The 27,040-nt window shown below is 34.9% G+C and overlaps 1 protein-coding gene and 1 long non-coding RNA gene across 3 annotated transcripts; one reads left to right on the forward strand and one right to left on the reverse strand.

Moving 5' to 3' along the window:
• Nucleotides 1-3,240: 3,240 nt before the first annotated feature.
• LOC148653814 (uncharacterized protein C8orf48-like) lies at nt 3,241-10,908 on the forward strand. Of its 2 annotated transcripts, none has more exons than XM_088596760.1 (6): nt 3,241-3,374; nt 4,484-4,783; nt 5,997-6,137; nt 7,657-7,880; nt 9,399-9,551; nt 10,379-10,908. In XM_088596760.1, exons 2-6 carry the CDS (start codon nt 4,510-4,512, stop codon nt 10,499-10,501), a joined length of 915 nt encoding a protein of 304 aa, XP_088452886.1. In that variant the 5' UTR covers nt 3,241-3,374; nt 4,484-4,509; the 3' UTR covers nt 10,502-10,908. The 2 variants fall into 2 exon arrangements, with proteins under 2 accessions (XP_088452886.1, XP_088452887.1); XM_088596761.1 differs by having other exon boundaries at nt 3,284-3,374; nt 4,733-4,783.
• Nucleotides 10,909-12,478: 1,570 nt separating this feature from the next.
• LOC148653815 (uncharacterized) lies at nt 12,479-17,754 on the reverse strand. Its single transcript, XR_015924847.1, has 2 exons — nt 17,201-17,754; nt 12,479-14,055 (listed from the first exon to the last, which is right to left on the reverse strand). It is a non-coding gene; the product is annotated as an uncharacterized LOC148653815 (long non-coding RNA).
• Nucleotides 17,755-27,040: the final 9,286 nt, after the last annotated feature.

Below are 27,040 nucleotides of genomic sequence, written 5' to 3' on the forward strand. Positions count from 1 at the left end.
TAGCTTTGTGAAATGTTCTTTTTCACATGCTGTGTAAGTATTTGGCTGTCAAGAACAAGTCCTGACAGGTCTTCATCAGAACACTACTGCACAACATGTGCAAGAAGACCAGCAAATTGTTCTAGGGGCTCTGTCTTTCAAATAAAAATAATCAAGCTTCAAAACAATACTATTTTTTTATATCTTAATTATTATTAAAGTGTTGTCTCTATCCGCCTTCCTTTTAGAGTTGTTTGACAACATAACTTCTCATTGAATTGATTACCTAATTGGTAATAACTGCTAAGAAATGACCAGAGAGTAGGTACAAATTGTTCTTCAAGAACTTGTGAGCTATGAAAACTGGACTGCAGAGAATTTACAGGTAGTCAGTCTCGATTGATTGCAGTATGTTGATTTTACACATTCATTGAGTGAGAGCAGCGCATTTTGATGTCTTTGAATTTCATTTCTTAAGAAAATATAATTTATTATCACTATTAATTAATTATCACTATTGAGCTTAGATGGATGAGTAAATATAGATTTGACAATATTTTTGTGATCTGGACATTTTTTTAAAATCTTCTCCATTAAGATGATGAAGATAATGAACTGTTTCTAACTGCTTCATGACAGTAGGGATAACCGGTCTCACAGAGAATTTGTTTGTCCATTTTTCTGTCTTCCATTCAAACAGGCAATATTCTGTTATCCATTCAGCTGTTTTCATTTTTTTTCTGTAATCAGGCCTTCTTTAGAATGTAAAAAAGTAGTTACATTTTTTAAAGAATATGTTTGTGGTTGGCCAGCAGCCATATCACCCTGCAGCTCTCAACTGGCTACCCACTGAAGCTAAGCAGGATTGAGCCCAGTCAGTACATGGATGGGAGACCTCCTGGGAAGCTATGGTTGCTGCTGGAAGTGGTGTTAGTGAGAGCAGTGGGGGTCTGTGTGGGTCCTAATGCTCTGGTATAGTAGCGGGGACACTGTACTATAGTCGTCACCATCTTTCGGTTGAGACGTTAAACTGAGGTCCTGACTCTCCCATGTATTTCCCAATAAAAGTAGGGAATTATCCCAATGTCCGGCCCAAATTTCCCCCCACGGCCTGGCGTGGCTTCCAAATTGTCCCCATGCACTTGCCCTGTCTAGGGTGTACCCTACCTTGCGCTCGTTGCCTGCCAGGTAGGTTCCGGCTTCCTGTGACACTGTATAGTATAAAGCGGTTTGGCAAATGACATGACATGTTTGTAGTTTACCTCCTGTACCTAAATCATAGGTCTTGCAAAAATCTCCGAATGCAAGATACAATGTTCAGTTATATGAAATTAACCGTTTTCTCTCTTGAAGGACCAGGCCAATAAGCTTAAATATTTTTTGTTTTGATTGTCATTAGGGAAGTCTGCAATATATTTAATATACGGTGTCTGTTGCTGGGTTTAAACCCTCTTTCTGCCTCCTCAGGATGTAGTTCCACCTCGTGAAAGATTAAGAAATGCTTGCAGTTGGACAAAGAAAATGTCACAGAATTTTGTAATGGCAGTTGAAGTAAATGTGAAAGAGGGAAAATGTTTTAAGGAACAAAAGACACACAAATTTACCTGAGGTATGCTCATAATTACTTTCAAAATACAATACTGTAAGAAAAACATTTAGAAAAGGTAAAACTGGGTAAAATAGTTCATTTCCCAGGACTAATGAATTCACAAGCCAAATAACTTTACAGAGCACCCTCGCTTTCTTATGACTCCCACCATTTGATTATTATGAACTTTGATTTGAAAGTATTATTCCAGCCTAAAAACTGTGGGTCTATCCCAAAGCTATCTTCAATTTCAAATAAATTATTAAGTTCCACAAGACTCTTTGCACATTAAAAAAATCCTGCTCAAAAGATGACTTTGTGTACAAGGAGGGTTCTAAGTATCTGGGGTGGTTATGCATGCAAGCTTTTGTCTGAAGCAGGCTTGTGAAGTGACACTTTTGAGACAAGGAAAAAAAATAAAACAACTGTCTTGGTAAATGTGAAATATATCTCATTCTGAGGCACAAAGCTCTTCCTTTGTGACCAACAATATCTCATGTTACCAGCTTTGCATCAGCCAGGCAGGAAAAAATAACATTTAAATTGAAGGCTCTTTTCATTCCTAAATCTCAGGAGATCAAGATCAAAAGAAGACAGAGGAAGGTGCCCCATGTTCCCTAACAAAGAGGTTGCGGTGCGTTCCCAGCAAATATTCTATAATGACCTATATACATATACAAGGGTGTTAATCTTTAAACCAAAATTATTACATGTTTGAAAACCTTTACTCTAGAGATTGTACTGAGCTGACAGTAAAATGATTTTAACTTTTGTTGGGAAGGAAAAAAAAATAATTCAATTTGGATTTTTTCTTTCTCATGGTTTGACCTTTCCAGGCCTCACGTGACTCATATTGATTCAGTTTCACAAAACTGAACATGTACTTTGGTTCTGTAGGTTGTGGATTCATGTTACAGGCTGAATTGGAGTGTCCAAAGGGCAGAAACCTGAGAAACTCAGATATCAGCCAACCATCTTACCTCTGCTGGGCTTGGCTTTTGAATAAGCCTAAATAAATATATTATTCCTTGGAGAATAACTTAAAGTCTTGAAATAAAATGTCAGAAGTGTTTCACTTTGTCTGAAGTCCAATTCCACATTTTGGAAAACAATATGCATCACTGTGATTTACTTGGGCAGTATGTGTGGTTCAGGTGTACACTATGGAGTAGAGCTAATCTGAAAAGACAAACAATACCAGATCCTGAAAGGTTGCTATAGAAACCTTTACGTTTTTGAATTAATTATAAATTGCTAAAAGCAGGTATTGTGTTGTACATTCTGATGGATATTCACAGCACTAGAGTGGAAAGACAGTGTTGCTAAATTAAGATTACCGAACAAGAATGTCATAATAGATAATGTTAATGACAGCATTTTTAAAATAAATTATTATTATTATTATTATTATTATTATATTATTATTATTCGATATTTTATTAAGACTTACCCGAGAGAGCTATTCAATGTTGGAATGGTCCAATCAAAAAAGAAGTATACTGCTGAATAATGCATAAATAAATACTACTCTCTTCCTTAAGCACAAAATGTATTATATAAAATGTAGCCCATTCTAAAAAAATCATAGTTATTAATCAAAGTCGCTTAATCGAGGTGAAACATCAAAGTAAGACCTCGCGGTAAAGTATGTGCTGCCACCTGGTGGTGAAATTATTCACTACAGTCTAAGCGTATAGGAACTTAGTTCCGTAGCGTCTGGATGCAGTAGAAACTTATTTATTGGTCGCACAGACGTTGACCCTTTTTCGTTTCTAATGACAACGCGTCTTTAATATGGCCACCATTGGTAAGTTTTAATCATTATCTTATATCAAAACAGTTCTCAAAAACATTATAATTGACATAGTTTTATAACTCTGGAGATTTCTTTCAAGACTCGCGTACAGAAGGAGATAGAATTAGTAGTTACATAGTGGCATGTGGTTTCGTTTCAGACTAGTCATGATTCCCGATTAGTGCAAATTCCCCCAAATATTTCAAGACTTAATTCTAATATTTAGACCCCTCACCAGGACGAGGATGAATGAATGAGAAGCATTTGATGACAATCGACTACAGTACTGTACATTCAAAAGGTTTAATGGGATTGATTATTTATCCCTATGTCGTGTTGTTTATACTGCCGATTAGTAGACAAACCTTTAAAATTTAAATATCCAAAAACTCCTACTTCTAGTTCTAAATGTCTTGTCTTTATTTATGTTATTAAATATAGTTTGATAAGACTATTTAAATACTTTGCTGACTTATCGAGCCATTTTAATTACGGATGTTTCGAGTGAATTAACCTAAGGTAATTCTAGTCTTTTGTATAAACCTATGGATGGTCTGATTTTATGTAGCCCCTAAATCTCAAGTAGACTGTTTATAAACTGAACAGTGCATGTTGTAAATACGACAATTGAAAAAAAAACATACGGTGTAATCTTTTCGAAAATTTTAAGGCCATATGAGGAAATGGGACATTCCTTCTTGAATGGTACCATTGTAGTGCCCTTACAAAAGTAACGCAAAGGTTTCTGTATAAATGTACCAGTTATAGATAATATATAAACTTAGATCTAATTTAACAGGTTCTGCCTATTTAATAATGCTGTTCTTGATCCAGTGTTAAGACCACTTATTTTAAGTAAATTATTTTAAATTGTTGTTTCTTTATTGCTTTTAAATTGAATGCAAATATAAACATCTGGAGTACCTACAAACATCTGTTGGTTTTAACAAAAGAGTTGTCTTATACATGATGATACTGATTTTGTAAACACTGATGATTTTAATAGTTTAAAAATCAAATAGTTGTAAACGCTGTCTTTTGTAATTACAATTGCCTTCTGCTTCCAACATCAGGATTAGAAATACTTGTGTTTGTGTACGTTTCACTTGGATTTTTCCTAGATGGCCAAATTGCCCTGCATTGCTAAATGGAATTTCTTATGACAAGTGGGACAGAGGAGAATGGAAGACAACAGTTGTCTGGGAATTACGAAGAGGATTCATTTGAAACGTGGCCAAGTTCCGAAAGCAGCAGCAGCAGTAGCAGAGCTTTGAGATTTGCAGGAGACACATATGAGTCCTGTTCTGCTGAATTTGAAAGGACAAAGAGTTACAGGAGTGACTCATTCAATTCATTTTGCTCTGGTGAAGGATTCAACTCGCAGAGAGAAAGACTGGTATCATCTGAAAGAGGATATGAAGGTAAATCTTTAACATTCTAACTCTACTGCTTTTGAGAAGTCCACAGCACCTGAGATTTTAATCTATGCGGATGTAAAAATCAATTTGTTTATAACACAGCTCTCCAGGATTACGGTTTTGGTCTATTAAAGGAGGTCAGCAAGAGATCAACAAATTCCATCACAACTAGAACAGCAGAAGATTCGTACTTTCATATACAATTATGATTTATGATATGAATTTATAATGGCTTCCTGTAGCATTTGTTTGATTCCACGTGAGATAAGTGTATCCTCATGATACACTTACATCCTCTCTTCCTGGCAGCCTTAAATTTCTTAATAATGGGTACTACAATGGAAAGTGATAGATTCAGCATTTTATAGCTATCCTTCAACTTGCGGAAGTCAGAAATCATTTACCTGCAGTCTTCAGAGAACTCTCTGACCTTGACCATTTTACTACAGTACTTACCGTAATGTCTTCCATGTTTACCTCCTTAAATACCGAAGGGAAACAAAAAAATCCTTGGAAATCTCTATAGAGTTCTGAAGGTTGATTAGATGATGAAACACTTAAGAGGTGATGATAAATGTGACCATCATGTTTTCTGGAATTTAATAATTTATGGGCAGTATGCAATGCTATTATGATTACTGTACGATGATTTTAGAACTTTTTAAGTAATAGGAATTATTCAGTCTTTAACTTGTACTATAATGGTTTTGTTTCTGTTTCATTGGTGGTATGTATAAATCTGGTGGGTACTGTAAGGCCTGCTCTACCTTTAAATTATTTTTTGGTTTAATGTGCTTAATCTGTTTTTTATATTGAATGTATGTGGTCTTTCATTTATCGTGTCCCCTGTTATTCACATTACAGTATATGGTGCTTTAAATGAAAAGTGTTGTATAAAGACGATTTTTAACTAATTAAATGGGACACTGTTTTGTTGAAGGGCTATTAATCGAAACGAAGATTAAACCGTTTAAGAAGAATTTTAGAAAGGATTGTACTCATAAATCCTTCAATATCTCAGTTCTTTCACTGAAGTTCTTATATGAAAGTTCATTGCCTTAATCAATGCCATCCAAATGAGAAATCAGTGCTCTGGTTATTAAAATTGCAAAAGTAAATCGAAACTTCATAAGTCACTGTTGGCTGCATTTTAAATTATCAAATCATGCAACAGTGAATCAGCTGGATAGAGACTCTGTCCTTTTCTTGCTGTTAGATGAAAAGTTTGAGCAGTACAACGAAAACAAGATCACAGCTGAAGAAGAGTTCAGTAGAAAACGAATTCAGGTTTTGAGGAATAAAGCCTCCCCGTCGAGCCCATCCCAGAAACAACGATCAAACATCCTTCCCCAAAAGGGTACGTCAAAAGTGTTGTCTGTCAGGCTGCAAGAGACAGAACAAAGTGTCAACTAGATACTTTCAGATAAGACATCAAAATGGGCGAGAGCCTTTTCACAGTTTTAACATGTTTTGAAAACTGTCTACTTATTTCTAACATAATGGTAGGTTTGGATGCATGTTTGTAGCTTGTTAAAGCTAACTTTCATAAGAAAAGAGAAAATGGTACAACATTACATGATTAAAGACTGTATTGTATCCAAGGGAATTAGCAATATTACGTCTAACTTCCATTAATAAATATTACTTATACATGACCATTTTAAAGTACTATAAATGTTTTTCTTTTTAACCCTCTCAGTATTATAGGGTATAAATAATATTGTTCTATATATAAGAACACAAGTAAGCATATGTTTCTTGTTTGAATAAGTCAAGAATACTTTCTAATGTACACAAAAATAGTTCTGGCCTGATATTTAAATCAACTAAGTCAACAGAAGTAAATGTTGCTGCAGGGTTGTCTGGAGATATGAGATTTTTAGCATACTTTATTGCTCAGTTTGAAAAATCTAGAAATACTGTAGATATGCCATTTTTTCACCTGTTGAGGACTAATTTCCTCATCTCTCCTTTTATGGATTTGATGTGCAGAATGATAAATGCTTTATTTTTTTCTTTTTAAAGTGATGTCACCAGGGATTATTAGAATGAAGAAAGCAATTACTAGGAATAATTACTTAGGCAAGGCTTTAATGTCTTTGCCTAATGGGACACATTATCCCCAATTTGGATCAAATTAAAAACCGTATAAAACTTTTTTATGTATTTTAACTTAAGAAAGCAAATCTCATGGAACAAAAAATGTTAATTGAAATGAAGGAAATCAGATGAAAGTGTCTCTTTCTGTTTTGAAAAAGAAACATGAGCAAAAAATATTAAAGTGGAGTATTTAGAATCCCTATAAATAATTCATTTTTTTAATTATGTTTTTATATTTGGAAGACACATTGGGTCAAGAGTGTAGACATTGTAAGTGAAAATCTATAACAGACAATATTTCAAACTGATATTGGCTGTCAGGACATTGGGTTTTATTATATATTGTTTTTCTTTTTTCTTTTTGTTTATTTTTTTCGAAAGGTGATTTTGCCTTTAGTCTCATCTTAGCATAGCCCACTCAAATCATGGTGTTTTTAGGCAGAGTTGTTGCAGTTTTGGATGGTATTGCAAACCAAATATTGCATAATCCCTTGTCTGCACTCATATATATCATGGTAATGAGTACCTTCCATATTCCAGCAACTGCATTTGAAGTCAAGTCACCAATGAAGTGTATAATATTTGTACTTTTACATGTCATTACAGTAGTGTCAATAGAGATACAGTGTTGCTTTAGATCCGTTTCAGAAAATACTGTATCTAGCATTTTATTTTAGGGTCACATTCTGCTCCTCTGTTCTTTTAGTACCATTGATGTGTACTAGTGTCCTTTGCACAGTAATATGATAGAGCTGTATAATTATTGATTGTGACAGATGCACGAAAACTGGGCCCAGACGAGAGGGATGCTTTGAAGTTGTATTGCAGAACAAGGATCAGAAATGTTCAGCAACAGCAGAAACCAAATGAGTCCGGATGCAGCGTGGAAAGAAGTATGCAGAAGGCAGCAGGGCTGTCAGGGGAACACTTAGTTTGTGTAATCCCCCAGCAGGTCTTTGAGAGGCTTAGACTAAAAAGTTTCACAGCAGCAATGAAAAAGGTAACTTGTCATTCTTTGTGCTTTTGTTTGCAGTGTTTGTGAAGCCTTTTGCTCCACAATGATCTTTTTAACTGTCTGTCAAGGAACCAAAGTCAAAGCTAAGACAGATCTTTTGACAAACTCGGTCTATGTAATGTGTTTGTGCTTGAATTTTACGTTTTTAGTTAACGTTTTCAGATCTCCAGAGTAGATCAAGCAGCAAAGGCACTTGTTCAGAACACAGGTGGAGCTCAATGGCCCTGATGATCAGTGGGATGTAATTGGCTGACCAGTAGGCACCATGCTACCATGGTACAGTTGGCGTTAGTCAACCGGAATCCTCTCAACGTGCAGTAAAAAAGTGACATTTGCATTTGGGCTCCTTTAAGACACTGTGGAGATCATAGAATGTCAACAGATGAATGACTTTGATTGATGTGTAAATCCACATGTCCTCATTCCTCTTGTGCAACATAGGAATTGCTGCTGGAAAGGAAAGTCTTAAAAATCAGTGATCCAAGCTCTTTTTAAAAATAAATTCAGTTAGTGTGAAGGTGATGAAAGCTCAATCCAGTGAGTAAAGAGGACATATTGTTTGTTTTCTAACCTTAATTGGCATGTGGTCACAGAGCTTAAAAAACAGATCAAGATCAGCATGCCCTGCCTAAAAGGATTCTGATGTACTGTAGAATCTACAGTAAGAGTTCTGCTAGCAGCTCATTAGGATTGACCTTCATTTGACTGCTTCCAAAGGACCGTGCATCTGCACTTGTGAACAAAGCTAGAAGTGGTCCAAGATTTTCAGGGGTGCAAAACCTGAAATAAAGGCCACTCAGAGGAGTACAATTATTCTGAATCCAAAGCAATTAATTCTGAAAGTATCTGGAAGAGTTCACAAGAGATTTCAATGTATTAATTAAGTACAATGATTCAGAATTTTCCAGTAATTACTGTTTTACTCAGGAAGCATTGGAAAAAAATGCAGTGACCCAAGTGAACTGCTATAACAATGCTCTGTAATGTTTTAAGAAGATGATATTTAATGTAAATGTGAAAACATTATAGATGAAAGAAATATGTAAATTACAGACTAAAGCTCAAAACGTCCGAAGAACAATAGCATTATTAACCATTTTGAAAATATAATTATAAAGCTACTGCATAATGATTACATGGAATGTTCATGACTTCAATTTGTATTTTTTATATTGTTTTTAATAATTATCAGACATATTTAATGTTGACCTACTTTAGTCCCAATTCAAGTAAGCAACAACAGTATCAATCTGTCTAATTATTAATGAATGATTTTATGTTTTAATTTGATTTAGTATAATGATATTTCTCATCAAGGAATAATGATATAAAAGACACAAATTGACTTTCCTTTATTATGTGTTAGCCGTAGCTAAAACTGAACTCAACAAGATCATTATATATTTTTATTAAATAGCATATTTTCTCATTTTTGTTTTTTAATTAGTTATCAATTTTTTCAATTTTCAACACTTCTGCCTGCAATGTGTGACTTGAACACAGGGTATAGAAGCAAAGATGCATCAGCCTTCAAGATGTCACGCCTGTCAGAATAAAAGAGCTGATCTTGCGAGAGACACTTTCATCAGAATAAAGAAAAATCAGCTTGAATCACTGCTTCTCAAAGAGAAAATAGAAGGAACCATATATACCAAAGTACGTGTTCTTGTGCACATCTTAATTTGGAGAGAGTGTAATTTACAGAGAGTGTAATTTGGAGAGTTTATTAAGGAAGTATGCAATACATATTATCAGGCATCCAGTGTGCTATAGAGTACCTGACTTTTGTTTTTCTCAGTGTATTTTACATGAACAAGTCTTTAAGAGAATTCAATTACCTGTGCAATGCGTGTTGTATTACTTTGTTAAAGTAGTTTTGTTTCTGGGTAATTTCATTTAATTTAACTGCAGCAGTTCCTGCTCTCTATTGGTATTTAACACTACTTAAATATCAGTGTTTGACGAATTCACGCAGAATAGATTTTTATTACTATTTCTGGGCTGATTTATATGGGTTTAATGAGGTTGCAAGAGTTGTAGAGCAATCTGGAAACAATTACATTGCTTTATTATTACATTTAATCTGAGTCATTGCTCTCCCTCTGTATCATGCACATTATTCCCACTGACATCAATTATTTAATTATCTGCATTACATGCACTATCCTAATTATTTTTGTCTTTAAGGCTTTAAAGTACATGATCAAATTGCTATAGCTATTATTGTAAGATTCTTGCACTTGTGGTAGTATCTTGTACGATTCCATTGTCTTGTTAGATAGACCGAAAATATATTAGTTATAATTCTTTCATAAAATGAAGAACCTTAACAGTTAGTATTGTTGTTATACAATTTTCATAACCAAAAAGTGGTAATTCTGAGATCATAGATGTTTTCTAAAAGGATATAGAACATGTGAGAGGAGATAATAATGTAGTGTGTAGTAACATCAAATAATTTTTGTTTATTTCTTTCCCAATAGGGCTCTGTTTGCCTTGTAGGAGAAGTACTGAAAGACCTTCCAAAACTTTCTGATGATCCCAGCAAGATTTGGCGAGCACTAATTGAAAAGGAACAAACTAATACCCTGAAAAACTTTGTATGAAACAGCTTTTCAAATACCATTAAATTCACTGTATATTAAATGAAAATAATAAACACTGCTGGGAAGAAATTTTACAAATGCACTCCATATTTCTCTTTATATCGGTCAACATTTACTGGATGAAATGATTTCTTCTCAAGGCACATGTAGATTGAAAAAAAATATTTTTTTCAAATAAATTGATCGCTTTAGCATAATGTGACTCTTACAGGAAAATTTTATTATAATTTACATTTAATGCATAAAAAGGTGTGATACCATGTAAAAAAATCAAAAGAATGTTTTTGGACGGTATAAAAGACTCTTCTTATTGCAGTAGTTAAAGGAACATTATTTCAAAATGTGATATTGTGAAAAATATACTGTAAGATTGGTAGTAGTAAAATAAAGTATTACTAACAGTAAAATTATGTAATTCATTCTTTCCCAAATAGTTTTCAAGGGAATTACATTTTCAAAGAATGTAAATTCATTATTTTCATATTTTTGGTAAATATAGAGCACAAGAACATTGGCAGAAAAACACAAAATTCATATACTGACATCCTGAAAGAAATAAGGTTAGGCAATTTTAGTCAGACACGATGCATCATACTTTGTTGTTTTTTATTGACTGATCTAATGGAAAACTGAACAGCAAGAAACAGAATTAATTTGATTTAAAAAAAACTATTTGTTTTTTTCAATGAACATCTTAAACTAGCGTTTGTTGTCAGGCTCGCTGTGTTTGCTTTAATGAAGCAGTTCTAAAAAAATCTGTACATGCTTTAGTCACTTTAACACTTCAAATTAGTATATTTACAAAATAAGCAATAAGATTTGTTCCTAGCCTCCTCTTGTTCCATAATTTTTATAAAATACCTAATTTAAAGCTAAAAGGGAAAACTCTTTATTCCAATCATTGTTGAAAAGTTGATTTTATCCTTTTTTTGCTTCTAAAATGCTTGGAAACATTAAAGGTAGCTTTGACAAATCTTCAGGCATTAAAAAGGTATAGTATATTAAATTAGTGTGATACAAATTCATATACATTCAATTGTTCATGGCAGAATCAAGTTTCATTGATCTGTGGTACCAACTTATCACCTTGGGATCAGAAAGAGGTGAAACCTTAGAATTACTAGTGCTAAATTCAAACCTCCCAAGCTTTAAAGATAGTTAATCTTTATTGTTATAAATGATAATCTGTAAATGTATGTTGGGGCCTATAAATATAGTTGCCCTGTTTGATCAAATTGTGCATCATCTAACAGTGACATTTCATACTGGTGTGAGAGGGACCATAGGAAATATGATCTTTTGGACAGTGAGTATTAACATTGCCTTTGTCCATGAGAAATCATATGGTACAAGCACACTACCTGCCTCTGGTCAACAACAGTGATGTGGGTGACCTTTGATATTTACTTTCACAGTCCATGGACCCAAAGGCTTTTTAACTGTATAGGTGTTTTGTGTAGTATACTTCACCTAGTGGTGCTGCCAAAAAGGCCTCGGAAACTAAAAACACTCCACTCGAAGAAAGGATTTTTAGGTTTCTGTTATTTAGAGTGCCCGTTTTCCTGCAGCCTTGATCCAGATATATGCATATATGTCACTTTGAGTCAGTATCCATATTTGTCTTGGTTTTCAGACATTAAGTATCTTCTATGGTAATGTCAGTGCTTAAATATTTTGAGCACTAAACTCTCTCATAAACCAATACCCATTCGGTGATTCAGGTCTGAAGGTAAAATGAGCAAAGCTATTTTTGTTGTGATTGAGAATTATCATGAAGAAACATTAAGTTATGCAATGGATGGTGCTATTTAAAGTTGCATACATCGTTTTCATGAGCTTGGCATTGAAAAAGTGTAATTTTTTCAGCTGTCGTACTGGAGTCTGAACTCAATTAGGTGATGAAGCTTAATGTATAAGTGGAAGGATGTAGAATGCCATTGCTAATGTAAATTGTAGAGAATGAAAGAAAGGTTGGACTGCTATAAAGAGATTATACCTTTATTGTATTGATACATGGTTTGAAAATTCTAATAGTACTTAACATACATATTTTACATATAAATTCATATAATCAAGTTTAATAATAATATTGTTATAACTGAAGGGTAAATATAAGTACTGTATGCATTTTTCACAATACCTTCCTAAAAACTATATACTGCCATTTTATAATCAAGCATAATGATGCTAAACCTTTATTTGCAGGTTTTTCTTCTACAAATTGCAGACATTTAAGACAAAAGCTACCATCAAAAAGGGTTATCATTTGTTTTCTTTCTTAATTTGTACGTCATTGAAGTCTTATGTTAGGCAGAGCAACAGCCAGCATTCAAAACTCAAACAAAAAGACCTAATAACAAAGCAACCCGCCCCAAAAAAACCTGTCTCACCAGTGCTTAAAACATTTAAAAATATATTACTCATAAGATCCTGGAAAATAGAATTTCTTCTGAAGAAATGTTCCTGCTCTTGAAAATGATGCCAAACACTTTAGCTGAACTGGAGTCCCTTGTATCAGTGTTTAAATAAAGCAGTTGAAAATATATTGCTTTTTTTAAAGCCCACTGGATTTCTTAAGGGTTCTGAAGCACTGTTGTTGTTCCAGTGCTTTGCTGTTTGTTGTTTTTCCCATGATCCTTTTCATATTCTTCCTGAGCCTTCTTTAGCTTCCTGCCTTTCAGCTGTAACTTGTGACAATAGAAAGTCACCAGAGATGTCATTATCACAGTACAAGCAAGAGTCAGCACAACCATCAGTGCAATAATGGAAGAAGATGAGTCATCCCAATTCCTAGGCACAGGCATGTCCTCTGTGTAATTAGCTGTGAAGACAGTGGCATGTCCATTGTCTGATGCCAGTGGAATGGATAAGGAGCTTCCCAAGATTTTGGGCCTCATCGAGATGGCTTGGCTGTGGCGCAGATATGTAGAATCCCACACAACATTGATGTCTCTGATTTCAAGGACAATCAGAGGTGGACATTTTAAGGAGCGCAGTTCATGTGAGGCCTTTGTTGCTTCTCTCAAATATCTTCAAAAGAACTTTATGTGGGTTATCAGGGCACCCCCTACTCTACCCATGCGCCTTTCAAGAGAATGCAGCAGTGAATCCACTGGCTGAACTTTATCAGTTGAGTGCTTAGTTTTCCCAGATCAGTTTTTCAACGCATCTTTAAATTCAGCCGTCGTGTTGCGCAGAAGACGGTGTGTCCAGTCCGATTTTCGCAAATAGATCCTGCACTGCTGCTTTCAGAATGAACTTGGAATGAGATTTTAGCTAGAGCTGTTTGGCAGCAGCCCAGTGTTTTATTATTGAATCCAGAGTAATAAAGGGAGCCCGGAGCCACAGGTCTTATATTAGAATGAAGCTCAATGTATTTTCCAATTTTCTTATTGTTTTTTTTTCTATTGTTGTTTCTTTTTTGCTGAGCAGGCAGGATTCTATTTGCCTTTGGGATTTCTTTCTGGCGTTGTTTGTTCAGAAGCGTATCTATTTCCTTTGGAAATTAAGAGATGTCTCAGATGACTTCTTAAGATTAATGCCAGCTGAATTACCTAGAATGAAAAAGAGCTTTGAGTTAAATTAAAGTTTTATTTCCATTGCCTTTCAAGTGTCAAATTAGCTCTCAGTGGAGGTAAACTGTAGAGGATTGAAAGTTCAGGAAGCAATTGATTTCATTATCACATTGCTTTGCAGCTCTAGACATGGGTGGGTGATTTAATAAAAACTTAATGATATTCATGCTCTTGTGCTAAATCAAGAAATCTCGTCTAACTGTAGTGAAATCTGCCCTCTAATGTTTGCATAGAGTTCTAGCAACATTTTGTATTTTGAGCTAGTAGTGATCCTACATTTCTGCTTTCAAAGCTGTGCTTTCTCAGACAGAAAGACCTTTTTTCCTGTTTTCTGTTAGAAAATAAAAATCATGAACCCAAATGCACTTTTTAATGGGGTGTCCTCTTTCAGAGTCCAAAGAAATATATACTGCTTCCTGCGGTCTGTAGCATATAAAAAGTAAATACAGTATAACATGATAAATTAGTGCTCAAAATAACTATCATAAAATCTAAAATATCTCATGGCTATGTGGATTGTGCACAGACAGAAAAATATTGTTATTCTTTATCAACCAGCAAAAACCAGATGTCTTGATTTAAATCATAATAAAATTAGAAGTAATTCATGGGATCTTTTTCAAAATATTAAATATACCTCCTTAACGTTCTTAATATTTCTAGATGACTAGCCTGTGGAAAGTATGAAGAGTAGGAATTGTGTTCTAGAACTACTTTGTCTGCCTGTCTGTGGGTTAATCAGAATGTTGTCCTAATTTGTCTTTGGGCTATAAAGATGTGGTTGTATCTTTTCCTGGTTTCCCAGAAGGGTAATTAAACTGATTTATGTAATGTTCTTATCAGATTCAGTGTGATTAGTCCTGCAGATTCTGAACCGGGAGAGTTATCCTAATCAAATTACTATCAGTCATTGCACGTGATAACAAATCTTGTGAAAATGACAGACTGCATCTTCAAGGCAGAAGTCAAACAGTATTGAACTGTGTCTTCTTGTAACAAGAATATATTAGCAGCTTGTTCATCACCATGCTTGTAGCTGGACCTCTATGAGCCCACAGCATTCCTGTTCAGAATCAGGCTCCCTTGAGAAGTCTTGCAAATAGATTTTTTGTACCTTCTTGATTTTTTGTAGTTTAATAAATGAAAATTTCATTATCCTAACTGACTCACCATGAACAATGAGTCACCGTAATTCTTCAGCATTATAGGACTTTGAAGTGTGTAATACCCTGCACCTGGGAGGGAATGAAATATTGCTTTCCAAATGAGGTTGCTGGCTGCATTACTGTGGTGTTAGTAATTGCACAGCTCTGCAGAGTAAATTGTAATAGAAAATGTATAAAATTATAAATATGAGTATAATTACTCTTTTTTGACACATTCACACTATCCCCTTGAAGCAGCATGCATTTAGCATTGTTTATATTAGTGGTGTTTTTTCATATTGTTTTAAAGAGTTTAGTTTCTGCCTCAGGTTTTGCGAATGTATGGAGTTTGCTAATGGTGTTGTTTTGTCTGATGAGCAATTTAAATACACTTTATGACTTTAAACATTAAATTGTGTGGGATGATTGTATTTAAATGCTTGTATTTCTCTACTGGACACATATATGAACATAAATATATTCTATGACACTTATTGTTTTATATCAGTACAAATCATACAATGAAACGTCCATTAACCACACATTGAAAATGAAAAGCCCATATAGTCTAAGAAATACAAATATTCAAGACACATTACTTAAGAGATATAAATATTTGTGTATTATAGGTAAAATTCCTAATTTCAAGGAGAAATATTCATTACCATATTTCCAAAAATATTTTGCCTTTATAAAAGACCATTTGATATTTGTTATTATTATGAAAGCAATGCTGTTCAAGGCTAGGACTATTATTACATTTTCTTAATATTAGTCCAGTGACTGTTATTTGGAATGTTTGGATATTGATATAACAAATTAAGTATTATTTACTTACTGGTGTCATTTAAAGAAACTTGATTATTAGATTAATTTTGTCACAGATCTGTTTTGGATCATTTGCTTCTGTGACTGCACAAGTATAAAACTTCAGATTTAAAATCCCAAATTTCCTTTGTTGTAGTCATAAACATGCATTTGTTTAAACACCAAAATAATGTTCCCAAAAATACCTTGCAATGTAATTTTATTCAAGCAAAGGTGTCTTTGCTTTAACAATGCAATACATGTATGTGCATACTGTATATAAACTTTTTTTTATTGCTGTGAGCGACTTTTCCACTTCATTGTCATTTAAAATCCATCGCACTGCCAGTAATGCTCAGATGAGGGCATTGTTGAACATCATACAGAAAAGTTTCCAAATTACCTAATAGAAAAAGGGCTGGGAGATGTTGCAATTTTCAAGGTGTTTGCTATAAATATCAAGGTGATAGAATCTAAATTCACTGCTTTTGATTGAACAAATAAGAAGAGTATTACGTTTAAAAGCTAATAAGAAGAAACTTAAAACTGAATAGAGGTTAACTGTATGTTCTACTAAACATAAAAATCTTCACCATAAACCACTCAATGGAACAACCGATCATATGTGTATACATTATTGTGGAGTTAGGAACAAAAAAAATATGATTTTAAATTCATCTGGATGCATACCATAGATTAAATTACAAGCTATTATGGAGTAATCTGCGTGAATTTTATTACAGGAGTTTGTAGTTGAAAACAAAATACTCTATGTTCATACATCAGGTTTTATCTTAAGTGTACATCTGTTACAAAGAAAGTAAGCCAACAGTGAGGTTGATCAAAGATAAATATAGCTCTTGATTTATGATCAGGGTATTAATATACTCGAGTTTCCTGCTGCACGAGTTAACATCACCAATAACAGATGCATTATGTCTGCTTTGGAGTTGACTACAAGTCATTTCAGGAGCATATTTAATCATCTGTAAACAGACATTCAATGCCAACATTTTTAATTGCCTAACACATTCAGGTCAGTTGTTTCACGCCTTTGCAAATCTAGTACCTAACTGGAATAAAATAATCAGAGACTGATGGGTCCTCAGAGTAGTAAGGCTGTTTTATCTGCCTTCCTTAAAGCAAAGAAATATATCACAATGAAGACTTACCTGAACTGTTGCCACTGTAGCCTCATGGAACTGGAATTCTACTTAATAAGTCCATTAGATTGCAAATTGGGGCTGTGATTGTAAAGCCAGGTGAAAACTGGTCCTTTGAATGGAAGCTGTGTGCTAGGCAGATCTATATTAGATGGGGATATTGCTGAATAGGCTTGTTGTCTGTACTGCAGTCAGTGCTACTGAAGCCAGCCCTCTCACCCCCCCCCCCTCTTTAACTCCCTCCTCTTTCTCTCTCTCCTTCACTGTTCCTCTTCTCTCTGTTATTTAGTGGGTCCAAGATTCTTTTTTCCAGTTCTTTCAGCTTTATTTAGTGTCACTTGGATGTTATCCAAATCTTGTTCTGCAGGACAGAGAACAGCAAATCAGGTCACTTTAATAGTAAAAGTAAAAAAGTTTCATCAGACGCTTTAAAACAAAATGAGGCTACAACACACATCGAGTTGTAGAATGCTTGGAGGTTTTCAGATTTTAACCGTCTATAAGTGTTTAGTATGAGACTGACTAGTGTATATCGGAGATACAGTACACAATAGGATCCTGAAGAAAATACTGTTTCACTAGCACAAGCTTTGACAGAAGGTCCCACACCAACTGCCCAGATGGTAATCCACATGGATTAAGTGTCTTGGAAACTGTACCTTATAATTTTCAGATGGGCATTATTAATCTAGTAACAGTAGTGCATGTAGAGATATAATTGTAAAGATATAATCCTATAATTAAAGCACAATAGAGCTGTTTTACAGTCGTTACTAGATCTCAAAAGCTAACATACTAATAATAGGATTCTGAGAGAGCATTTCTTAAAAATTGAAGACTTGACTGTTTCTGTGTTCAGATCACTTCTTTGATTTTTTTTTCTTGGTATACAATGCATAACAAAGAAAGTCTCATTACCAAGAGGTCAAAAGATACATTTAAGTGCTGAGCTACACTATATACTTCAGTTTGGTCGCTTCATATTTTTATCTGTTTATGTATCTGTTCATATTGATATGCATGTGAATGTCATGCCAGGACAACTGGCAGGAGTCACCATATGCTAAATGGTTCTGTGCTTTTTGCCAAGGCACTTTGTCTCAGCCACTTGGAAGTGCCGTTTCCTTGGAAACAAATTCAACTGATAACGAATGCCTTTAATTAGATCTTTAGCCACAGTTTTCAACACTCAGTGTTACACTTGAGGCAGGCGATTTTTTTCTTTTGTAATCCTATTTTGATGTTTTACTGCTAAGAAATGAGATCTCTTGTTTCATATCATAGCAGTTCAATTGTCAGAGTATTGTAAGAAAAACTGGGAAGTACCACCTATTTAGTCTAAGAAATGCAACAAATTGCTCGTGGTGCTATTTTGTAATTTTTTCTATGGGATGTAAACATACCTGTATACTATTTAAGTGAACCCCCTTTAAATAATTTTAAAAACACAATTTGTTATAGCTTTAGTCAGAATTTTTAATATGCATGAGCCTTTCCTGATTTCATTAGTATACTGTGAGAATATGAAAGAGGTCCATAATTAGAAAATAAAGATGTTTTGCTCCATTGGTCACCTGCAGGATATGATCGTAGGCAGGCGTGATGTTCTGATAATACTGAATCTTAATTTCCAAGTGAGCAAGCATGAGGGAAATCTGGATTGCATGCTGCAGAGACTGTGACAAGGAAACTGGTCGATTGAAACTGGTCTCTTTTTGTTCGTAAAATATAGCATATGGACTGTTTTTCATTTAATGATAGAAAGCAGGAAAGATTTAGAAAGAGTAGAAGCATTTCTTATAATTATATGCAGTAGGCCCATAAACATCCATAAACAACTCCAGCAAAAACTGTAGAATACAGTGCTTGACTTTCCAGTGATTCCTGTTGCCTAACAAAATTTGCTCTTGTACACTTGCAATTTAAAATTGAATAAAACATAAAGGCTCATCAAAACATATTTTACTTAAATGTTTAAAGGTAAGTTTTGATGCCTACTTTATTTCATCCAAAAAGGTCTGAATTAGGTTTGAATTATGATTGATCACACAACACTTGATTGACCACACAACATTAATCTTCTACTGGCTAAAATGTCAATTTGTGCTCATTCTTTTGTGTAAGCATTATTTTATCTCAGTTAGCAGTAAAGATTTGTTCTATTAATCATATAAAATAACCAAAAAAAATTCTTACTCTCTAGTTGTATTTATTGCCCATCTCCTATCATTAAAGCATCAATTACAATAAATGTAAAAGAATCCTACTTCTTGGTACACAGAAATGGTTATAGCAAATATTAGCTCTTCCCCTATAGACAAGAAAAACAATGTGATGAGACACTCTGGGAATTCAATTCATAACAAAGGATAATGCAAATCAGTTCTACTCCTCCTCTGGAAATTTAAAAAAAGAGTGAATGATACCAAGGGCACACAATAGATAAGGATGTACTGAAAACGAATCTAATAAATGGCATCTAATAAAAACCTGAATCTGTCAGATTTGAATTGGGTAGAATGATGCCTGCAACTAGTTTAAATTATTAAACGTAACTGCTTACACCTGAGCTTGTGAACCCATTGGAAGATGTTAATTATGTATACACATGTGTACATTTATATGTTCATTGCATTATTGTTCTTATTATTATTGCATTATTTACAGTACATTGCAGTGTTATTGTCTAAACACAATCATGCGTTGCATGTTATTAAGGTCAAAGCCATAAAACTGTGTTTCTGCCTAAATAAGGAAAAATGTTGAGTGAAAAGACTAGGACAATGAAAAATGTCTAAGAGTGTGATTTGTGATATCTTTAAGAAGACACCTCCTCAATCTGCAAGAGTGTGTGTGCATTCAGTTTTGGCCTTATCAGTCACCTTCAGGTTCAGAGAAGACAAACATCTTCGACCAAAAGGGATAGCTATTTAATGAATATTTGTATTATTATGAAAAATTTCAGAAATGATGTGCTGAGACCAAAGATTAACTTTAAAGAGGGAATTGGTCTGCAAAATATGGCATTAACATCATTTCACTATTGGTAAATCAATCTCCTGAGAAGGAAGCTTGAAATTGTGTGGTGTGGGTCACATGTGCCTTTACATTAGGTATCCATATTTAAGTGATCAATACCTACTGTAGCACATTGCACATGGGTTTCAATTAATGTAATTGGTAAGGCACAGTCTGACAGAGATGTTACACAAATCCTCTGGTATAAATATCCATTTAATCTGTTAAACACCCAGATCACTAGTGTGACTTTGGTTGCTGTTGACACATGAACATTAAAGCTCATCCTGCAAATGCCCTTGTAAAAAGTACTTAACCCAGATTGTTCTAACAAACTGACGGTATAGACTGTATCAAAATTTGGAATAAATAAATTTATGGTAATTAATATGCAATATATCAGTTCATATTATTGATCCCAGATTGGAGCAGAAAGCCTTGCATTACATCTGCCTCATCAGGCTGACAATGATCATATTTAAAGACTAATGGATTATGACAAAAGCTAAGAGAGAATATGTCTCAAAGCATAATTTTTTACTTTGTGCAGTGAGCTTACTATAAACATCAGCAAACAGACTCCTAAATTTAGTTTTGATGCCTCCAGCATTGTTAAACTGCCACTGCCAAAGCAATGCTGCTCCCTGATACAGATCTCAATTACCCTTTCATGATTTCTTATGTGTACATGTGCTTTTCCAGAATTTAATGAGAAATAAAACCATGCTTCACCAGAATTTACAATTTGTGTTCAAAATCATCATGTCATTCATGTTGCTGAAGAACTGTAATGTTGTAATCCCATATAGTCATGTAATTACATTTATAAAGGTGTTTTCATGCATTGAATTATCTCAAATGATTGGATGATCGAGTGAATTAATCTGTGTCATAATGCCCATTTGTGTGAGCTGTTGCTGTATGCAAACGACCCCTCAGGTGGTCCTGACTGGGTCATTACACATGGCTAGCCAGCTCACAGGGAATCATGGGTAGCACTGATGGAGTATGGAGACGGTGACACAATGGGCCCTGCTTACCTGCAACATTCCTATAGTGTTTTCACTCTTACTTTAATTGTGCCAAAAATAAATCAGCCATGGAGACTAAGAAGATTTCAAAGCAATTCATGGAAATAATCTTTGTAAAGCACAGATGAGGACAAGGGTATAAAAATATCAAAGTCTCTGAACATCCCTCAGCCATTAAGAATGAGTAGACTGTGCTCAGAAGGATATTCAGAGATGGTGGAAAGTGCTTTGCACCACCCAGACATTGCCTAGATCAGGCCGTCCCTCCAAACTGAGCAACTGGGCAAGGAAGAGACTGATGAACGATGCCTCGGTGAGGCAAATGACAACTTTGAGAGGCCTACAGAGCTCAAAGGATGGGAGAAAATGTGCATTGGTCAACAATATCCAGAACACAAAACTAGCCTTGGTGTCAGGGTGACAAGAAGGAAGCCATTACTAAACAAAAGTAATCTCACAGTTTATAACAAAGCACCTGAATGATTCTGCAAATGGCTAAGTGGTTGTGCGCAGGTGAGACCAAATTGGAAGTTTTTGTTGTTTTTGGCAGACCCAACACATCTCCCTGTCAGCATCCTCCATGGTGGTCGCAGCACCATGCTGTTGGGTTGCTTCTCAGCAGGGACTGGAAAGCTTATTAGGATTGAAGGAAAATGGATGGAGCAAATTACAGGCAAATATTAGAGCAAAACCTGTTTCTGTCGGCTAAAGACCTAATACTGAGGCAAACATCATTTACCTAGACAATGATCCAAAGCAGAAGGACAAAGATACAATGGAGAAGCTTAAAAATAAAAAAGTGTCCTTGAGTGGTCCAGTCAAAGTCATAACTTGAATCCTATTGAAAATCTGTGGAAAGACTTGAAAACTTCTAACCATAAGCAATTCAAAAACAATTTGAGAGAATTTAAACAAATCTGCCAAAAAGAATGGATGAAAAGTACACCAACTTGGAGTGCAATTTGGGAAAGACTGACCTAAAAAGACTTGTGGTTTTCACTGCTGCGATCAACATATATTGTGTTCAGAGGTCGGACTACTTATGCAGTCAACATATTTTGTTACAGTTTTTTTCCTTTTTAGGTTTTGCTGACATATACTATAATTTATCTTACCCTTAGAAGTCTTCAGTATGAGCTTTCAGGTTTTGAATAAAATATTAAGTTGAAAAAATGGTATTTATCCTTTTGTAATTTCTAAACATGGGACACCATAGATAGAATCTGAATACTTTTGTAAGGCATTTTATACAGTATATTCAATATATCATGTATAAAATGTACTTTTATATATGTGATTACAACACCAAAATATTACATAAAGTGCAATAACACAGCCGGGAATCTCAGATTTCATTGTGGAGTGCCTCTCAACATACATTTTTTCTTCCAGAGGAAATATGAAGCATAGCTCATAAAAGCATTGAAAAATGGTGTGTGGGGGGATTTGATTGAATCAGTTTAAATGTGGAACATTTTCTGCAGCTACAACAGCAGTAATAAAAAAGTGAGCTATTGGTGAGTTAGAAAACTCAGATTTGTAGTGCTATCCAAGAGAGATTATTTAAAATATTTTTCTTAAGAAAACTTTCACTAATTGAATTTGAAGGAAACCTGCAAGTTAGTAAAAAATGTTCCTTTCTACATTATGAATGTGGCATGCAATTTGAATGTCACTTCCATAACATAAACATAAACCAGCAGCCATATCACCCTGCAACTCACAACTGGCAGCCCACTGAAGCTAAGCAGGTATGAGCCTGGTCAGCACCTGGATGGGAGACCTCCTGGGAAAAACTAAGGTTGCTGCTGGAAGAGGTGTTAGTGGGGCCAGCAGGGGGCGCCCACCTTGCAGTCCATGTGGTCCTAATGCCCTAATATAGTGACGGGGACACTATACTGTAAACAGGCGCCGTCCTTCGGATGAGATGTAAAACCAAGGTCCTGACTCTCTGTGGTTATTGAAAATCCCAGGGTGTTTCTCGAAAAGAGTAGGGGTGTAACCCTGGTGTCCTGGCCAAATTTCCCATTGGCCCTTACCAATCATGGCCTCCTAATAATCCCTATCTATGAATTGGCTTCATTACTCTGCTCTCCTCCCCACTAATAGCTGATGTGTGGTGGGCTGCCTTTGCATCTTCTAGGTGGATGCTGCACATTGGTGGTGGTGGAGGGGAGTCCCCATTACCTGTAAAGTGCTTTGAGTGGAGTGTCCAGAAAAGCGCTATATAAGTGTAAGCAATTATTATTATAAAGTCACTGGTCACTATGGTTGGCCTGTAAAAAAAGGCATCCATCATTTCATCCATCACTCTTCAAGACAGACATTTTTTGGCATGCACAAAGTCTGCTTTCAAAATAAACAGGGATTTCTTCAAATGTGGGTGTCTATTTATATCAGGTTTCCGTGAATGAAATGTGTTCTCCATACAGTTTTCACTACACAGTTTTCTGTAGTGTACATACATACTGTTTTGCTTTTATCCATTAATGGAAAGGATAAACAAACAGTAGGAAACTCCAGTCATTATGACGTTGAAGTTCTCACAATAAGATTTACATTTAGTTTGAAAGCTACTGTGAGTTATATTCTTATCATCCCAAAATTGCACAGCATGATTGGTATTGTAATTTCCTTTTACATAAGTGGGAAAAGAAATCCTATTGAAAGGTGTGGAAATTGAAAAACAGATTTTAATATCTGGCTTTGATTTGTGCTTTAATTAGGATGATAATCCCATAAATCCCCTGGAATGGATTCATATTCACACTGATGGTACATTTGACTTTTTGATGCTTCAAATAGAAAACCAAATCCATCAACAGCTGTTAAATCCCCCGATGCGTTACTGCCCCATAATGTTCTTCTTACAGAGTTTTCTGTGAAAGTGACAGAATCTGTAACACTGTTAAGAGGAGATATAAAAAGTATAGTTAGAATACAAACTGAAGGGCTCGTTACCATTAGCATTGTCAAAAATATGTAACTGAAGTTGTCTTTTGTTTACCTTTACCTGACATCCCCTTTTTTAGGTGATATTAGACTTCAGTTGAGACAAGTCTGTATGTCTTGATGATGGCCAATTTTGTGCCGAAGAACAACATGATAAAGTGTTAAGTGAGTGTGTCCCACTTTTTAAAATTGTTTTTAATCAGCTTCCATTAGCGTCAGCACTTCATTGGCCTTGGGTGTGTTTTTTTTTTCTGTTTTATCTAGTACCACGCAAGAACCAGTTCCAGTCTGACCTATAATAATAGATGGGGATAATTAGGAGGCCATGATTGGTAAGGGCCAATGGAAAATTTGGCCAGGACGCCACAGTTACACCCCTACTCTTTTCAAGAAACGCCCTGCAATTTTTAATGACCACAGAGAGTCAGGACCTTGGTTTTACATCTCTTACGAAGGACGGCACCTGTTTACAGTATAGTGTCCCTGTCACTATACTGGGGCATTAGGACCCACACAGACCGCAGGGTGAGCGCCCCCTGCTGGCCCCACTAACACCTCTTCCAGCAGCAACCTTAGTTTTTCCCAGGAGGTCTCCCATCCAGGTACTGACCAAGCTCACACCTGCTTAGCTTCAGTGGGTTGCCAGTTGTGAGCTGCAGAGTTATATGGCTGCTGCTATGATATGCTTACAGTCTTGATTTTATGGAGCAATGCCTTGCAAAACATATAAGTTTGTTTTACACATTACTAATGTTAAGATTGAAGTGATGACCATCATACAGGTTTTTTATACATTTTGTTTTTAAAATCATTTTTGCTTTTACTCAAATGTGCTCTGAAATAGAAACTGGATTACTGGAAGTCTAGTAGTTACATGTTGACAGACAGACAGAAGATATGCCATATGAATTTATTCAAACTGTATTGTAGTTTAGGCTTGAAAATTCTCCTTGTATTCTAACATCTCTGCAATAATCCATCATATTCATAGATTAGTGGTAACATTTAAGAACTGCAAGTTAGTGGTAACTGTAGTCCTAAAATGTTCATAATTCTTTGTGTTAAAAGAAATCCTCTTAAACATTTTTTTTTAGTTGAATTTCAATGTGTGTCTTAAAGATGTAATATCATAAATGAATGTGTTGGATACTCAATGACAGAGCACTTGTTATGTAAAATCAAGTCGGTTTCAAAATAAAGTATTTCTTGTGGGTTCTTCAAAAGTTAGGTTCTAGAGCAAGGTAAAGATCAATGGAAATATGCCACAAGAGATCTCAGCACATTTTCACAGGCCACTAAATGTGAGAGGTAAGCATTTGAGGCAAGTCATTTTCAGCTTATGATTTTAGATTTATTTAGATATATATATATATTTTTTTAGAGCTGTGGAAAGCTGCAAAAGTGCCATATCCCATTAGCTGTATGATACTTCAAATCTGTTAAGGGTTCTCTTGTCATCTACATTACAGGCACATCCATTGATTCACGACTGTGTAGGTTTTAAAATATTTACTAAAAACCTGCTTTCAAAAGATTCAGATGCCTGAATTACAATTATGATTTATAAAATGCTTGACACTTAAGTTATCGTCTGACTGGAGAAAAATCTGCTGTTCAGAGATGAAAGTATCACAAAGGATGAAAGAGATCTACCACACATTCTAATAATTATAGGCACGTTTCAAAAAGAAAGAAACCCAATATTTTGTAAAGGTGACACAAAATGACACATAACCATTTCAAGGAGGACCCACTACTGACAGTAGATTTCTGTCAGTTTCAAACAAATTAATAGAAACAGATTAAATAGTGTGAACCCTATTTAACAAGACGGTAATAATAGTGGTAATTGTCCATTTCTTAAGGTGTGTTGTTAACATTCTGTTCTCTCTGAAATTGTTTACAGTGTGTGTTTGTGTTGTATGAGGTCTCAACAGTAATTCACAAAGGCCTTAGGAAAATGACAAAACCTTTTTTTGTAATAGGTGCACTGATATACTGTATTATTGAATAGATGTGACAGAGGTAAATTCATTATTCTGATTATTTGTCTTCATAAGGATTGATCAACAGGGAAACTGTGATCAACTGTGAAAGCCACAGGCTAGTAGCATGTGTGATCACCATTGGAAGCTCTACTAATTACACTTCTTTGCACTAGATAGCAGAAGACTGTTTTGTAGGATTAATATAGTGCCATTCAGGAATTCAGGTTGCTCTCATTCTCTGCAAGTGGAGTTTTGTTGCAACTAAACACTCTTGACCAGTTTTCTCGTGATTAGCAGGGCACATTGGTTTCTTTTTGTCTTTTGATTTTTACCAGGCTGACATTCAACAGGTTAAATCCCTTTATTTCCTGTGCCCAATCAATTCTCTTATCTGATTAGGCAATTTACTGCTTACGCAAGTCACTAAAATGTTTCACAGTCTGTAATGCATGAAAATTAATAATAAATAATACCAAAATATTGAATCAATATCCACATTTTGTAAACATATAAAATATATTTTTCTAAAATGATGCCACGTAGAGTGCGCTTTTTTATATTCAGCATATACCATTTCCTAAGTCTCAACCATTTAAATTAAAAATGAAAGAAAACCACATTATATATTTTGTTGGGAGCCCTGTGTCCAAATAGAAAAATGCTTTTTGTCTGCTACCCATCTCCAATTAAGATGGGAAGAATTGATTTTGACAGAATGCTTTTCATGGTGTCTAAAAGAAGCAGCTTTGTTAAAAAAAATTGTATTCCATCTCAAATCATCCTTGAAGGCAAGGAAAGTCAAGTTAAGCAGCCTCTAGAAGGGGCTGGCTGAAGTAGCTTAATTTTAATCCAGAGACAGT

Source organism: Lepisosteus platostomus, chromosome 10 (assembly GCF_059453375.1).
Source record: "Lepisosteus platostomus isolate fLepPlt1 chromosome 10, fLepPlt1.hap1, whole genome shotgun sequence".
In the NCBI taxonomy this organism is placed as follows: Eukaryota; Metazoa; Chordata; class Actinopteri; order Semionotiformes; family Lepisosteidae; genus Lepisosteus; species Lepisosteus platostomus.

Bases quoted from the DNA above. Each gene is read 5' to 3' on its own strand.
- LOC148653814 (XM_088596760.1), top strand. From the start codon at position 4,510: ATGGAATTTCTTATGACAAGTGGGACAGAGGAGAATGGAAGACAACAG. The intron at 4,784-5,996 runs GTAAATCTTTAA...TCTTGCTGTTAG, and splicing joins ATCTGAAAGAGGATATGAAG to ATGAAAAGTTTGAGCAGTAC. The intron at 6,138-7,656 runs GTACGTCAAAAG...TGATTGTGACAG, and splicing joins AAACATCCTTCCCCAAAAGG to ATGCACGAAAACTGGGCCCA.